The 16343-nt window shown below is 35.2% G+C and overlaps 1 protein-coding gene, 1 long non-coding RNA gene and 1 pseudogene across 3 annotated transcripts; all 3 read left to right on the top strand.

The window, feature by feature from the left end:
* The first annotated feature begins 1601 nt into the window (after positions 1 to 1601).
* Positions 1602 to 3577, top strand: LOC147513545 (uncharacterized). Its single transcript, XM_086598927.1, has 2 exons — positions 1602 to 1798; positions 2557 to 3577. The coding sequence occupies exons 1-2, from the start codon at positions 1602 to 1604 to the stop codon at positions 3575 to 3577; spliced, it is 1218 nt and encodes a 405-aa protein (XP_086455053.1).
* Positions 3578 to 5260: 1683 nt separating this feature from the next.
* LOC147513546 (uncharacterized) lies at positions 5261 to 7038 on the top strand (annotated as a pseudogene). Its single transcript, XR_015215500.1, has 3 exons — positions 5261 to 5317; positions 5426 to 6213; positions 6440 to 7038. The product of XR_015215500.1 is annotated as an uncharacterized LOC147513546 (transcript).
* A 2460-nt stretch (positions 7039 to 9498) lies between these two features.
* Positions 9499 to 12767, top strand: LOC147513547 (uncharacterized). The gene is made up of 2 exons (XR_015217391.1): positions 9499 to 10157; positions 12497 to 12767. It is a non-coding gene; the product is annotated as an uncharacterized LOC147513547 (long non-coding RNA).
* The last annotated feature ends 3576 nt before the right edge of the window (positions 12768 to 16343 follow it).

A 16343-nucleotide genomic window follows, 5' to 3' on the forward strand; every position in this document is an offset into this window, starting at 1 on the left:
TGTACTAAGGGATCAAGTAAGCTTGAAATACAATGGATGTCATTTAAAATAAGTTGTCTGAAATCTGAATTGCATATGAACAATAATATAAGACTAGGAAAGTTTTCTTTGTTTATCTTCAACTATCGAAAGCACATAAGGGGGTAAGCTTTGTGTGTGTCTTAGAAAGAGGAAGGGGGATATGCTAGGATGTCCGTTTTGAGTTTTTGATATCTCAAAGGATTGGTTTCTTCTAGTCTATCATAAGTCAATTTTTTCTTGTTTGCAAAGCTTATATAAGCTTGTTTAAGTTGTTATCTTTATATATATATATATATATATAATAGCAGTCCCTTTTCAAGCTCTCTGAGATTGTTCACGTAAGTAAATTTTAAGTACCCACTTTACTCACGCGAAATCGGGAGAGGAAAAATTACTCCACGGGAAAACAAGGAGAGAAAGAAAAAAGGAAAATCAAACTTTCGACACAAAACACTAAATTCCTCTATTCTAAAACCCATCCAAAGATTAATCTAAACCCACCAAAGCCTACGTAATGGAAGAAATAACCAATACTCACAAACAAGAAACAAAAAACTAAACCCAAAAAATACAAAAAGTGCACGGGTAGCCTCCTTCTCCATTAATCGCTCTCGGAAAAGCCTAAATCAGTATAAGTCAAGTCAGGCAAGTGTTTTTTAATTTTCCTAATCAATTATTCACAATTTTTCGTATTAGCCGAACTTTCTTCATAATTTCCTTATTAAACTATCATTTCAATTATTATACCATTTAACTTTCTGCATAATTTCCTTCCTAGGCAATCATGGTGAAAGAGCGAATTCAAGCTGTGCAAGAGCGAATTGCAACAGTATGAAATACTATTATATGTGATTTCACTTTGTGTCATAACCACTTTAATATCTATCACACATATATTTGTTCACACATATATATATTTGTCCAGTTATATATCTATCATTATATTGATTGTTTGTTATTTACGAGTACGTACAACTATATCAACATATTAACGGGCGTATCTTAGGTCGCGACTTCATTACCACAAACTGGAGAAATGAAAGAGAGGGGAAAGGAGTTGTTAATTCACACAGTCAATTCCACAGCACGACATCCTGTTACGCCTCCCAATCCGATATATGTGCCTCCCCATCGAAGATATGCTACGCCCCCCCAATTTAGTATATGTGCTTCATAATCGAAGATCTACTCCTTCTCCATCTGTTGTGCCTCATAATCGAAGATCTACTCCTTCTCCATCTGTTGTGCCTCATAATCGAAGATCTACTCCTTCTCCATATGTTGTGCCTCCTAATCAAGATCTAATGCACTCCCAATAGGCTATCATTTGTGCCTCCTAATCGAAAATTCATCGCAGACTCTCAATAGGCTATCTCTGTTGTGCCTCCTAATCGAAGATCCACTGCAGTTCTCACTAGGCTATATGTTGTGCCTCCTAATCGAAGTTTTATTGCGGTTCCCAATATGTTATCTCATTGTGCCTCCCGGTCAAAGATCTATTGCACCTCCTAATCGGAGATCTCGCCTGCACAACGCCTTCTTGAGAAAGGGAAATGCAAGTGCCTCTAGATCACGATCAAATGACTATAGCACAACAAAATCGGAGACAGAGAGAAAAAGATGTTATGTCTGATTACATAGCAGATTCCTTTAAGAAGACGAGGTCAACGTATGAAGTTGGGTCCTCTTCATCAATGTATGATATCTTTTACGAAAAAAAAGCCGACCTCCAAATACAAAAAGATGTAGCAATGCAAAGTTGTGAGGATAACACTATGTAAGTTAAAGCTTTAAATTCTCACTCTTATGTTAGGTTTCAACATATCGTAAAGCGTGATATATCATAGGTCTATTTTTGCGAAGGATCATGATATGACCGGATTTGACGAAGTGAAGAAGAAATTCTTAATTCTCATAGAGGTCATGCGCTTCCAGCCCAAATCGCCGTCACTTTTTGGGAAAGATGGATGTTCTTTGTCCATTTTGTTCGGCCTTCATTGGAAAGATGAACAGTTATCGAAATCAAGGCTAAACCGACCTTTATTTGGAACTTGGCTTTGTTTACAAGGAAAAGTTAAGCTACCGCTTCTTTCTCCACTTGCCTCCGCACTTAAATCTTTATTCGGCGATCTAATAAACGTGCAAGATTATTCCGCGGAGCGATTCGCAATACAATGTGTGTAATGCCTTTACCAGTCTTTGGTTGCAAATTTAATGATCGTGTGTTACATGGGCTGGTCCAACCTCATTCATCCCATATGGGAGTTGCGGCACCAAATCGGTTCATTGTTGCCTGATCCGGGGATGGAACCTAAGTTTTCGCAACTTTATATTTATGATCCCCTAGCTGCTTTGGATCACCGCCACAATCGCAACCCGAATTTGTCAAGGGAAGTGTTGAAAAGTGTACAAGAAACTCTTCCTTGACCCACAAGTTTTGTGATATCTATAAGCAAGCATTTGAGGTTTTAAACGAAAATGCTTCGAGAATAACAATGTTCCGGTCCATCTACACTATGATCCGCGTTCGGATAGACGAAGGTACAATCTTCCGACAACTGATGAGATCGCAGTGATATTGCCTGGAGATGGGAGTAAGGTTGATGCCATGCGTGATATTGTACTTCGCTTGAGAGGAGGGCATGAGTTGGAACGGATAAGCGAATGCCATCCCGCTTATTTGCCTTTGCATTATGTTCTTCTGTTTCCTTATGGGGATTTGGGTTGGTCACCTGATTTAAAGTTGTGGGACGTCAAGAGAAATGCTCCAAGCAATGCAAGACTCACCCAATTATTGTATTACGCCTACCGTTTGTTTGAACGACCCACAGAGTACTCATCCATCTTACTGGGGTGTAAATTGTTGCATGAATTTTTGGTTGATGCTTGGGCTGCATATGAACAGAACCGTCTACGATATATTAGACTAAATCAAGACACCATCCGTTCGGATGTGTACAAGTGCTTGACAAATGTTGCACTTGAGGGATTAAGTCCTGATCAAATTGGCCAACGGTTCATTTTGTCTTCCTTGCATGTTGGAAGTCCAAGGCACATGTATGAGATTTTTCAAGATTCAATGGCTATCACCCGGCACTATAAGCACCCAGATATTTTTCTTACGGTGACTGCAAACCCTAATTGGCAGGAAATTAAAGATGCGCTCAAGGAACACCAAACTTCAACACTTCGGCCTGAAATAGTTGCACGGGTATTCGAGCTTAAACGAAAAGCAATTATGAAAGAAATCTTGAATAATGATATCTTCGGCCGGGTGGTTGCATATGTCTATACCATTGAATTTCAGAAGCGCGGTCTTCCACACATGCATTGCCTTTTATTTCTCGCACATGATGACAAGATCCCAAACAGTGAGCAAGTGGATAAATTTGTATGTGCTGAATTCCCGCACCCGACACCCACCCCCGCATTGTTTGAAACGGTGAAGAAGTGCATGGTTCATGGCCCCTGTGGTGATCGAGATCCGAAAGTGCTTCATGTATGGAAAATGGTCGATGCACCAAAGGCTATCCAAAAGAGTTTGTGGAGGAAATAATTATGGATAAAAAGGATACTCCATTTACCGGGCGCGTGACACTAGCAAGAAATATTTTGTGAAGAGGAAGAATAAAATGGTTAAAGTTGATAATGGAGATGTTGTTCCCTACAATGCATATCCGCGAAATGTTTGATTGTCATATCAATGTTGAAGTTTGTGCATCGTGTCAAGCTAAATATATTAACAAGTACATCTACAAAGGCTATGACAAAGCAACAGTGGTGGCAGCAGGAACAAATGATGAGATTCAGCAATATATTGATGCAAGGTACATTGGACCAACGAGAGGCTGCATGGCATCTATTTCAGAATCCAATGCATAAAGAGTTTCCAAGTGTCCAACGATTGGCTTCATTTGGAAGGCATGCATAAGGTTGTTTTCAATAGCAAAGAGCCCATGGATGCAATTCTTGCCCGAGCAGGAGACCAAACTTCAACACCGACTTTCTTTAAAGCGTTGTCTTTGAAGATCCGTCTGCACGAGCATATACCTATCAAGAATTTCCACGACACTATGTTTTCCACAAAGACTCTCAAGAGTGGACTCCTAGGACTCAGGGACCTTCCATTGGTAGGATGTATTTTGCAAGCCCTAATGCCGGGGAAAGGTTTTATCTACGCTTGCTACTTACGGTTGTAAAAGGGCCTACCTCCTTTGCATATCTTTATAAAGTCGGTGATACCGTGTACAACACATACAAAGAAGCATGTATTGCCCGTGGGCTGTTGGAAGCTGATGATGAGTGGATACAATGCCTAGAAGAGGCGGCGATAATGAAAACTGGATATCAACTGCGGAGGTTGTTTTGTGTAATTCTTTTAGAATGTCATCCGTTGCGACCGGATCTACTTTGGAGCAAATTTGCATCGAGTATATGTGATGATCTTGGACATCGGCTTCAACAAAACATGGCATCCCGTGATCCAACCGATGAGCAAATAACATATTACGGCTTATATTTGGTGGAACAAATCCTTTTAGAATCTGGGAAGACATTGGAAGATTTCCGCCCATGCCAAAGCAAAAGGAGGATTGGAGCAAAATTGTTGGCAATAGGCTCATTTGGGGAGCAACGCCAACTTCAAAGCATGAAGGCATAGGAGAAGAGGGTCAGTAGTTGATGTAAATCGCCTTAATGACGAACAACTTCATGCTTATCTTCTTTGTGTGATTGATTCAAGATATGGTGATAAGGGCAAACTTTTCTTTTGAATGGAGCGGTGAGGGTGCAGGGAAAACTTTTTGTATAATACAATTGCAAAGGCACCGCCGACATGGGCCTTATTGTTATCATGGTGGCATCATCGGAATTGCATCTTTGTTATTATGCGGTGGACGACCGCTCATTCTACATTTAAGATTCCAATTGATGTGATGGATACCACTTTTTGGCGGCTTTGCTAAACATTCGACCTTTGCTAACCTATTTAAAGAAACAAAACTAATTGTTTGGGATGAGGTGCCCATGCAACATAGATATTGTGTTGAGGCCGTGGATAGAACACTTCAAGATATTTTTGCGGAAACAAGAAGATATTTGGTGGTATCACTACGAGTTCTTGGTGGTGATTTTCGCAAACACTACCTTATATACCGTTAGGCGAGAGAGCAATTTGTTGGTGCATCACTACGGCTCTTTCCTTTGGAGTTATTTAGAAGTTTTGCACTTGGTACAGAACATGCGGCTTGAAATGGCGGAGTCCGAGAATGTCGAATTCGCCGATTTTTTGTTGGAGGTGTGCTATTAATGCCTTCTAATTAGAATGTTTTTTCTCAATTAGTTCCATATATAAACGAACTATTTTAGAAACTAATGAATTCATTTTTTGCTTTGATTCATTTAGATTGGTTCGAATCCCAAAGAATGCGTACAATTGCCAAATGGAATCCGCAAGTGTACCAATATCCAAGAACTCATATTCTCTGTCTATCTCCAATTGGATGTTATGGACACACCGTCTCCAACTTTCTTAACTGATCGTACTATTCTTGCTGCCCCGTAATGATGATGTGAGTTCAATTAATGAGGTTGCACTGAATTTGTTCCCGGTGAAGCATTGAGTATTTGATCGCAGATAAAATTATCGAAGATGATATTGATAATCCAAGTGGGGCTCACTATCCCACCGAGTTTCTCAACTCCCTCGACCCTTCTAGCTTACCACCTTTCAATCTCAAGTTAAAACCTAGATGCCCTATAATGTTGCTCAGGAACATAGCACCTAAAGATGGCCTTTGCAATGGGACACGACTTATGGTGCTTCAATGTGCGAGTAAAGTCCTTCAAGCCAAAATTTTGACTGGAGAGAAAGCTGGAAACCCGGTACTCATCCCAAGAATATCTCTGGCTCCCTCAAATTCAGAATTGTCTTTCAAACTATCATGGCGACAATTCCCTGTTCGACTAGCTTATGCTATGACAATTAATAAGTCGCAAGGTCAGTCAGTGAAATATGTTGGCATTGATTTGAGGACACCGGTTTTCAGTCATGGGCAACTCTATGTGGCCATGTCCAGATGTACTTCTTCAAAAAGAATATCCGTTTTTCTTCCACCTAATGCAAGAAATTGTACCACAAATGTCGTATACCCAGAAGTTCTTCTCTAAGAACATCGATACCAATGAGAAAAGGTGAGTGAGAAATTAAAGAATGTTACTTTTATTGGTTTAGAAATTAAAGAATATGTTGTATCCATATATATGCTATGTAAGTTTTATGATAGGTTTTTTTTTATGATAAGCGTGGATACTTAAAAATAAGAATAGAGATTATTTTATTTTGAGAACCATCTCTTTTGTAAACAATATGCTAAATGTATCAAGTCTAAAAAATCATGTGTATTTGGTTTGTTTGCAGGTACCAAGTTAAATTGCCATAATTTTTCAGCGACATGATTGTAGTCTTTGCTCCATGGCGCATTTATCCATATGGTAGCAGAATGGTGTGAACAGTATGCATAGAGGGGAGAATGAGAGAAATGAGGAACTCGATCAGTGGGCGTGGAGTATTTATTTTATTTTATTTTTCTCTTTCGTTACTAGAATTAGCCACAGGTGAAAAATTATGCAAAGTCTTCTTTAATGTTTAATGAGTTGTCTTTTAGTTTTAGAAGTAATTTGTGTTATGTATAAATATAAAGTTATATATTTTGGTATGGTTGATCTATGAGAATTGTATTGTTTGATTTTCAGGTTATGACAGGATTTAGGTTTTTGAAATGTTGAAAATACAAAGGAGACTATGCTGGATTTTTTTATTTTTTTTAAAAAAAAATGATGATACTCTTAATTGAAGACTCTCTCCTTTTATTTTCATCATTCTCATTCTGATATGTATTGAATTAATGAATGTATAAGGGTACGTGTAAAGAGTTGGCTTGTGAGAAATGAAATGCATAGAATTGTAATAATTAAGCCCACTTGAGTATGCGTATGAAATGATTATGAAGTATAAAACTATTGGAAATGGTTATATTATCGATACAATGCTACCATAGAGATGGTCTCTCTTGGAGTGTTGTTCAAAAGCAATGTGTCTAGAGTGCCGACTGGCACGGGCATTCACTAGTATGAACAATAATATAAGACTAGGAAAGTTTTCTTTGTTTATCTTCAACTATCGAAAGCACATAAGGGGGTAAGCTTTGTGTGTGTCTTAGAAAGAGGAAGGGGGATATACTAGGATGTCCATTTTGAGTTTTTGATATCTCAAAGGATTGGTTTCTTCTAGTCTATCATAAGTCAATTTTTTTCTTGTTTGCAAAGCTTATATAAGCTTGTTTAAGTTGTTATCTTTATATATATATATATATATAGCAGTCCCTTTTCAAGCTCTCTGAGATTGTTCACGTAAGTAAATTTTAAGTACCCACTTTACTCACGCGAAATCAGGAGAGGAAAAAATTACTCACGGGAAACAAGGAGAGAAAGAAAAAGGAAAATCAAACTTTCGACACAAAACACTAAATTCCTCTATTCTAAAACCCATCCAAAGATTAATCTAAACCCACCAAAGCCTACGTAATGGAAGAAATAACCAATACTCACAAACAAGAAACAACGAAGAAAAAAAAACTAAACCCAAAAAATACAAAAAGTGCACAAGTAGCCTCCTTCTCCATTAATCGCTCTCGGAAAAGCCTAAATCAGTATAAGTCAAGTCAGGCAAGTGTTTTTTAATTTTCCTAATCAATTATTCACAATTTTTCGTATTAGCTGAACTTGGGCCATGGAAGGATTAATCAGTCTCCAATCCTTGCTACCCACTCAGTCCTTTCCCACCCACCCACTACAAGTGGCGAAGAGACTGGTTGGCAAGAGAACAACTTAAGATCGGCTCTGCTCTGTTTTATGCATTGCTTTCAGAGCTCAATGAGGTATCATGGATTTTTCTTTATGGTATCATGGATTTTTTTTATAGTAGTGATTGATTAACTGAGCCAAGACTGCATCTCTTAGTCAATTTCCCGAGAGCTTATTATATAATAGTTGTCCCATTAAATTAACTTGCGCACCTTTTTTCCCGCTTATTGTCTATTCGTATCTCGAGGTAATTTGTTTCAAACCTCGATGCTTCATTGATTGCCCTGATTATCCAAATTGTTGAAATTTTGATTGAGTTGATTGATTATATGAGGTTTTTTATTGGAGTTTTAGGATTTTTTGATGTTTTAGGGTTTGGTTATTCATGTTAATGGGGTTTTTGTGTTTTTCATTCATTTAGGAACCGATCCATGTGTTTTCAGTTTGAAATTTTGTTTAATTGAACCATTTTTAGTTTTTCGATTGATTATTCATCGTTTTGATTAGTTTGATGAAATTGTATTGGATTCATCGCTCATACATGTCAAAATTTTGTATACATTTTTATCTCATCTCTTTTGCAGACAAGTAATTGACATTCTTTTCAATAGAGTGGGAAAAACTGAAGTGTTTATTTGTAGTGTACAGGATAGTGAATAAGGATGGCTTTCTTTTGGAATTTTACAAATGGAATAGATATAAACACTGTTATGGATGACGAGGAAGGAGAGGATTTTGGTGTTGGTAATGGATTAGGGAATGAATATGTCAATGGGAGTTTGAGTGAGAAGGATGTTCAGTTAAGGATTGATGATGCTGAGGGAAGTAGAGGTGACATTCAGGGTTCTGGAGTCGGAACAAATATGGTTGGGAAGTGGGGTTCCTCATTTTGGAAAGATTGTCAACCTATGTACAACTCACAAGCTGGCAAATGATCGAATCAGTCGGAATCGAAGAATTTGGATTCTCGATTATAAAAGTGATGAAGGGTCCAAGAAAATAACTCTTTGGATGATATGAATGGTAGGTTAGAATCGGGGGATTGTGAGAAAGATGGTGATGATGTACAAAGGAGTCCGGCTGATGTGCCTGCTGAGGAGATGTTGTCTGATGATTATTATGAGCAAGATGGTGATGGCTAGAGTGATTATTTTCATCACAGATAAATTAATCGGTTCGCCACTTCCAATTTGAAGAAGCTATTGAGGCCAGTTTCATTTAAAAAGAATGTTCAAGAAATCAAAGAGTTGAAATGCTGATGGTGATTATTATGAAGACGAATATGACAATGATGAGGAAGATGATACTTTTTTTTTGGAAGTTATTTTCCTTTTTAATAGGTTAACATATTTATATGCACACATGTTAGAATAGGAAGTGTTGAATGTGGAGCTATTCACGTCATTTATGCTGGCACCATTTCTTTTTACTAAGTTACAATCATCACCATTCATTATATTATGTAGAATACATTTGTTTCGTTGTTGGAACTATTTCAATTATTTTTATTCTTTTCTTTATTTTCCAGAAGTTGACTGCGATGATGTAGATTTTGAGCTTGATGATGCAGGTGTTGATGGCGGTACCACAAACAAGGTTATATTTCTTTTGAATTGGCTATTTGATTTTCAAAAAAAACGTTGGAAATGGTATTTGCTTTCTATTTCTTAGAATATATTTACCGTTGACCAACATAATTTTGGCACTTATTACTACAATTGAATTTATCATTGGTACACCCCCCTTGGAACTGGGCATAATTACCTTTGGCATAAATTTTTAGGTTTTATAAGCTAATTTATTTTTATTATAAAAATTATGTTTCTATTGACATCGACTATTGGGCTCCACTCCTTTATCTATAATCAGGAGACTAAGTAGGAAATAACTAAACCCTTCGTCAAAAGTCAAAAAGTACAAAAAAAAACGAAAAATCCTTCGTACGCTCCGGCCTCCCAACCTCTCTCTCTCTTATCTTCCATTGCATCTCATCTACATGCTACAGTACTAAATATCCATCTCTTATTCTTCCAAAATTCAACAAATCAAAACACTCCTATCTGTGATTTATGGAGATTCCTTTATATGGAAGCAACTTGGTATCGATGCAATTATGAGTTCCAAATTATGTATGGACCAAGGGTTAATTGGATGATTTTGGGGTTATTGGAATATTAATTGATGTTATGAGATTAGTGTTTCCATGTAGTAAGGCGGTGATTACCCTAGAAGATATGCTGATTCTGGATGGACTTCCAATTCTTGGAGCATCGGTACGTAGTCTTTTTTCACAAGAATTAGTTAGTATTGAGAAACACTCAGTAGCTTTTAATAAAGATAGTTGAATTTAATAAAGACTTTACTCAAGGAGCTTTTATGTTTTTATTTAATTTGTGTGATAGAAATTGTAATAATATATATATTTACTGAGGTTGTGCATCATGTATGTGATTATAATCTTCATATGCAGACAATCGGTGTTACTTCGGTGTTACTGCAGTGTTAGATAATGACTTATGCCTTAAAATTTAATTATTATTATTGCCTTATTTAGTTAAGCTATCTTTCCTTTAATTTGGCGGTATTGTTTGTAACATTAACTATTGTGTGCAAGTGATCGAATCACAAGTATTGCACTGCGACCACAATGCAGGACCACAATACTAATGTATATTGTTCTTTTAAATTTACACTCGAGAATATTTTTTTGTGCGTTTGTGTGTTACCTTTTTCTTAATGTGCATGTTAAGATGTAGTTGGATGATAAAATTTATTGTTTATGTAAATCAACACACTGGATGTCAGGCTTAGTGATTGAAACCTTTTGATCAATCATCTAATGATACTTTAATAGTAGTAGAGATAGAGACCGCATGTTCTTAACATGTATCAAATCCACATCAATTCCTCGCTGTCTCTCTCTCTGTTTAGTCTCAGAAGGTCAATTGCTACTACCAACAATGGCATTTGAGTCACATGCAATACTTCCACTTCTTATATTTGGTAGAATTTTAGGTTCCTCTACATCTTAATCTTATGAGAATTTAGGTCGATTCAAGTATCCTACAAGCTTTGACTTTCTATTTACAAGTTATAGGAACAGTATGAATGCTTGCAGATCTGATGATAAGAGGTGGGATTAACTGAAGTTCAGGTGGAGAGTCAGAAGTGCCTTAATATGTCTATTAGACAATCTCGTATTCACATCTTCCTTTCTTACTAAGTGGCTAAATATTTGATTTGGAATGGTCAATGACCATGAATTCCTAATTTTTAATACCCATGCATTTTTAAAAATTTATAATGCCCTATTTTTTTATGATATTTTCAGGATATACTTAGAACTCCTTAAAATATATATTGTCTCGTAACAAGATTTACACCTTAGTTATAATCTATGGTTCTCTTGCATTTTTTATATTTTTTATAATTGTTTCTCTTTCAATTTATTGATATTTGAATACATGTGCTCGACTTAAATTAGATACTTTGTTCTTTCATTTATTCTAGATTTATTACTGCTATCATTATATATATACTGAATTTACATCAGGTATATCTAAGGTACCAAACCAAGTAGGTGAACACATGAAAATATCACCTTCTTCCTTGTCACAGACAATTTTAAGGTTTTGTTTAAACTTGAAACAATGAGAAGTGAGACTTGCTAAAACTGATTATATTAAATAGAAATGATAGTAATAATTAAAAAAAATTGATAAGAATCTCCACTTGGGGAAAGCCTAGGCATTTGTGGACAGTCCACCGCCTCACCTTGATAATGCCTTTGACAGCATATTTGGAGAAAGGTACTCATCTTTTATCTATATCCAATGAGAGAGTTTGTATATCACCTTGATAACGCCTTTGACAACATAGCTGGGGAGAAGTACTCATCTTTTATCTATATTATCCAATGAGGGAAATTTTGTATATGCATGTAGTTTGTATAGACTGCATCGATCACGACTTAAGGCCATATTAAACCTTTTCGCCTTGGCTCTTCAAGTAGAACATAGACTGGGCTACCCTTTACATATAACAAAGCATCACTAATTTCTCTCCTCCCAATTTCTACACATATAAGCTACAACATTGATCATTGCCTTCCATATATTTATTTTGGTTTTCATTACAAATAAGCACTTAATTATGGTATGACTATAGTACTCTTGATGGTTAGATCTTCCTCAACCTCTTTTTTAAGTTAAAAGCCGGTACTTGATTCATATTTAGTGAGTTGTAACAATTGCTCTCACATAACCTATATCCTACACATGATTTTCATAGTTTACTTATTCTTTTCACTTACAATATATACCCTCCTACATTGTTCTGTTTTATGGTTACATAGAAGCTTAAAGCATATTGATCAATAAATTGTGTGCAAAAGCTTCATTGTTACATTTGTGTTGTAATGATTGATGATGAACATTTTTGGATATGATGTCCAATTCATCTTATTTGTTTTTGTTGTTTTAAGAGTTTAGGTTGCTGTCATAGGCTAAGTATGTCGGAAATAATCCTCAAAGTAGATTGCAGTAATGTAGTTATATATATACACTGTCTTCGATGGGACTGAAGTACTTATACATATTTTGCATGATTACAGGATTTACAGCAGCTTGGAGGCTTACCTTCAAATGAAGAAATGGATGATCATGCACTCACCCACAAACGCTACTATTTGATGCAAAGTTTCGAGCACTATTTGATTGCACAAGGGAATTAATTAGAACATTACAATTGGTGCACTTCAGATTAATGTCTTCGATTCTATTGTTGATTTGGTTATTGATTTAAGTTGGAATTTTCCAATGATTCATACCAGTTCGTGATTGGTACTTTTCTCCAAAAATAAATCAAATATAATATGTTTTCAATATTTGATTACCCAACAACAGGTTGGAATTCAAATTGTCATAATTCAATAAGGTGCACATCATTTACTGGGGTGGGGTTTCATATGATAATCAAAAAAATTATAAAATTTTGGCAAAAAAAAATGGGGGGGGGGGGAAGAAAAATGCCTGTGGGATATGATTGTTGTTTTTCCCATTACACATATTACCAGTTCCACGTATCTAATCCATTTGTCGCAAAAGTAAATTCCAAACCAGCTCACATCTAATGTAATGATATGAGCATACAAATAGTGTGGTTTTATTTCAAGCATTCCACAAAAATTATCACATGTCATTTCAAGGCCAGACATTTTAAGAAATTTATTGATTCCACATAGTTAAAACCATTTATAATTGTATTTTTTTATGCTAAGTTATTTTCTTTAGTTCCATACTTACACGCTCTGCATTGTCAAAACAAATACGTTTTTTGTAACTGCACCCGTTTGTAGGACGGGTTCGGAAGCTAGTAATAAACACATACCGGATCTTTAGCTCGAATGGTAGAGTACTTGGGAGAAGACTTGGAGCATACCTTCATGTATCTCAAAGTGATGGTGGTTCAAACCCACCAAGATCCTTAATTCTATTTATCATTTGAGATATTTAACTATTTGCACTAGGGGAGGTGGGTGGGTGGGTGGGTGGGTATACAGTGTTTGTGCAGGTGCATAAGTTATGGTCATATTGGTGGTCGTGGTTGTGTGCTGGTTTGGTGGTTGTGGTGAAAGCAGGTATTAGGAAAAAAATTGTCCATATTTAGATATTATTGCCTTGTAAAAATGGTGATTGATGGTTGTAGCTTCTGATATTCTTTGTTGTTCATGAAGATGGCAGCTTAATTTTCTTAGTGTTATTGATGTAGTCTCCTTCTGTTAATGGATGAAGTTCATGGGCTCGTGCCATATGAGCATATCACCACTGCATCCATTTTACTGATAAAAAAAAATTCACTACATCGATTATACATTTTATTTATTTATTGGTAAATCTATTTTTAAACGAAATTAGTAACTCATTGATGTGGTGGGGTTCGAACTAAACCTAGCTTTGGTATCATCACCTCAAAGGTTTTACCAATTTGGCTAGGTGCTTCATAAAACCTCAAGTATGCTTCATAAACAATACCATTTGCAGCATCACCTCTTTGCCTCTCTGGTGCTTCTTGAATATTGCATTCAACACGTACGTAAGGTAAAACATATCAAAACATTGATGAATGGATACTGATTAAATACTAGGTTACATTACATTGACATGGGCACGCGTGTGTCGGTGTTCGACACAGATACAGAGTGTCGGATATGGCGAGCAGTTGAAGATCTACACGGGGACACGGATAGGAATAATTAATTAATTTATTAATAAGTATACATTTATTAAATTATATGGTAAATAAGAAATTTGAGATAAATTAAATACAATATACGTGGTGGATACGTATCCGATATAGTTTTTTTTCAAAATATGGCGTGTCCATATAACATAGATTAAATAGAACATTACAATGAAAGTTGGAAGCGAAGTACCATTAGCATATCGGTATTTTTTTCACGCGTATCAGTTAAGGTGTATTGTTTTTACTTTGTTTTTTGTTTATATTTGATTTTACCTTCTTTATTATTATTATTATTATTATTATTATGTTTTGTATGAAAACAAATAAATATATATTTCCAAAAAGTTTAAATATTATTTGCCACAAGGAAAAAACCATATAAACAAATATTAGCAAAACTAGCAAATCTTATATTTTCCCACTATAATTTTTTGCAAACAAATATTGGCAAACTGAAATTTTCCCACTAGAATCTAATGGAAAAAACACCGACAAATATAACATTTTTTCATTCAAGGTTTGCCAGTAAACAAACACAACCTAACAAAATAACCATATCGTCGGGATTTAAAAGTGTAAACCAATAACCATACATCTCAAAATCTCACCATATTGTTGTTTTTAATTTTATATATATACCAAAATATTACATATTTACCAAGAAACCAACAATATTAAACCACACATTTGCTGTTTACCACAACAAACCATACATTGTTTATTGAATCATTCCCTTGCATTATTACATTGGTATGATTTTTTCTCACTACGATTTACATGCGTCTTTGAGCTAACTCATTGAAAAAAATTAAAAAAAAAAATAAAAAAAGAAGAATAATGTTAGTGAGTTATAAAGGGAAATGTTACTTAGTCATAAAAGTTAAATGTTCATCTGCGAGAAAGTCATATTAATATCATTCTAAAATTTTATTTTGTTGAACAACAAAATAGAAAAGTGTATATAAGGAGATGAATGAACACAAAACAATGTAAGTAAAGAAGTAGAGTAATTCTATGGGCAAAAAAAAAAAAAAAAAAAAAAAAAAAAAAAAATACAGTACAAACAACCTATCAGGGCTTAATAACATGTAAATTCCATTGGATTCTCATATTTAAAAAATAACAATAAGTAGTAAGCATTTACAGTCTTAAAAAATATATGTGTTTATACAAAACATAACTTTCAGTCTTTCACCATATGATTTCTTCACTAGACACTTTGGTACCTATTGATTATACATATTCGAGTGAGCTAAGAGCCAAAGACGTATATCTATCTTTCTTCATCAATCTAATGTTATTCTTAGTACTAACAAAAACTTGAAGTGAGTACGCAACAACGTAATAAATCGTACTTACTATAGTTAAAATCCATTTAAGGATAAATTTACTTAAACAACCCTAAACACCACATGTAAAACCATATAATAAGTATAAGAAATGGAAAACAATGTAAGGCTAATCTGGTAAAACAACCACAAACTATTTTAAAAATCAAAACGTACCCTCACTTGTCTCGCACCAGAAGCAACACAAAAACGCATCATCTCATCGTCATCATCATCAGCAGTAAATTTACCAAAAAAGAGTCAAACCCAATTTCTCTCTCCGTCTCTCTCTCTCTCTCTCTACGAAGGTACGCAATTTCTCTCTCTACTTAATTTTAGGGTTTTCAATTCGGCAAATTTAAAAAAAAAAAAAAAAAAAACCTGTTTCACATGTTCCAAATCGCTGCAATAAGTATTATTATTTTTTTTTCAAAACCCTAGATTTAATTCGATTGTTTTTTGGTAAATTGAGAGTGGCTATACTCAAAACCCTAGGTTTTGAAGTAACTCCACATGTGCTTGTTTGAAAAAGATTCGAACTTTAACTTTGAACTGTGTTATTTTGATTTATGATTTGAAATCGAGGAAAGGGGTGTTTTTGTTTTAGTTGGATTGGCAGTTGAGCTGAGGGTTTTTATTTTTTATTTTTATTTTTATTAGTTTGAGTGTAAAGTTGTTAAATGATTGGAGGGATATGGTTTGAGCTACTTATTAAGTTGATCTTTACTAGTTTTAGTTTTCAATGAGCATGGGGCATACAACGGATTAAATTGAGTTACTTCATTATTATTTATACTGTTGTAATTGGTATATTTGTCCATTAAGTTCAAATTGTATTGCTGATTTGCTGGGGATGTCAGTGTTAGTAAAAAAGATTGTTATATTTCA

Source organism: Coptis chinensis, chromosome 3, assembly GCF_015680905.1.
Source record: "Coptis chinensis isolate HL-2020 chromosome 3, ASM1568090v1, whole genome shotgun sequence".
Taxonomy (NCBI): domain Eukaryota; kingdom Viridiplantae; phylum Streptophyta; class Magnoliopsida; order Ranunculales; family Ranunculaceae; genus Coptis; species Coptis chinensis.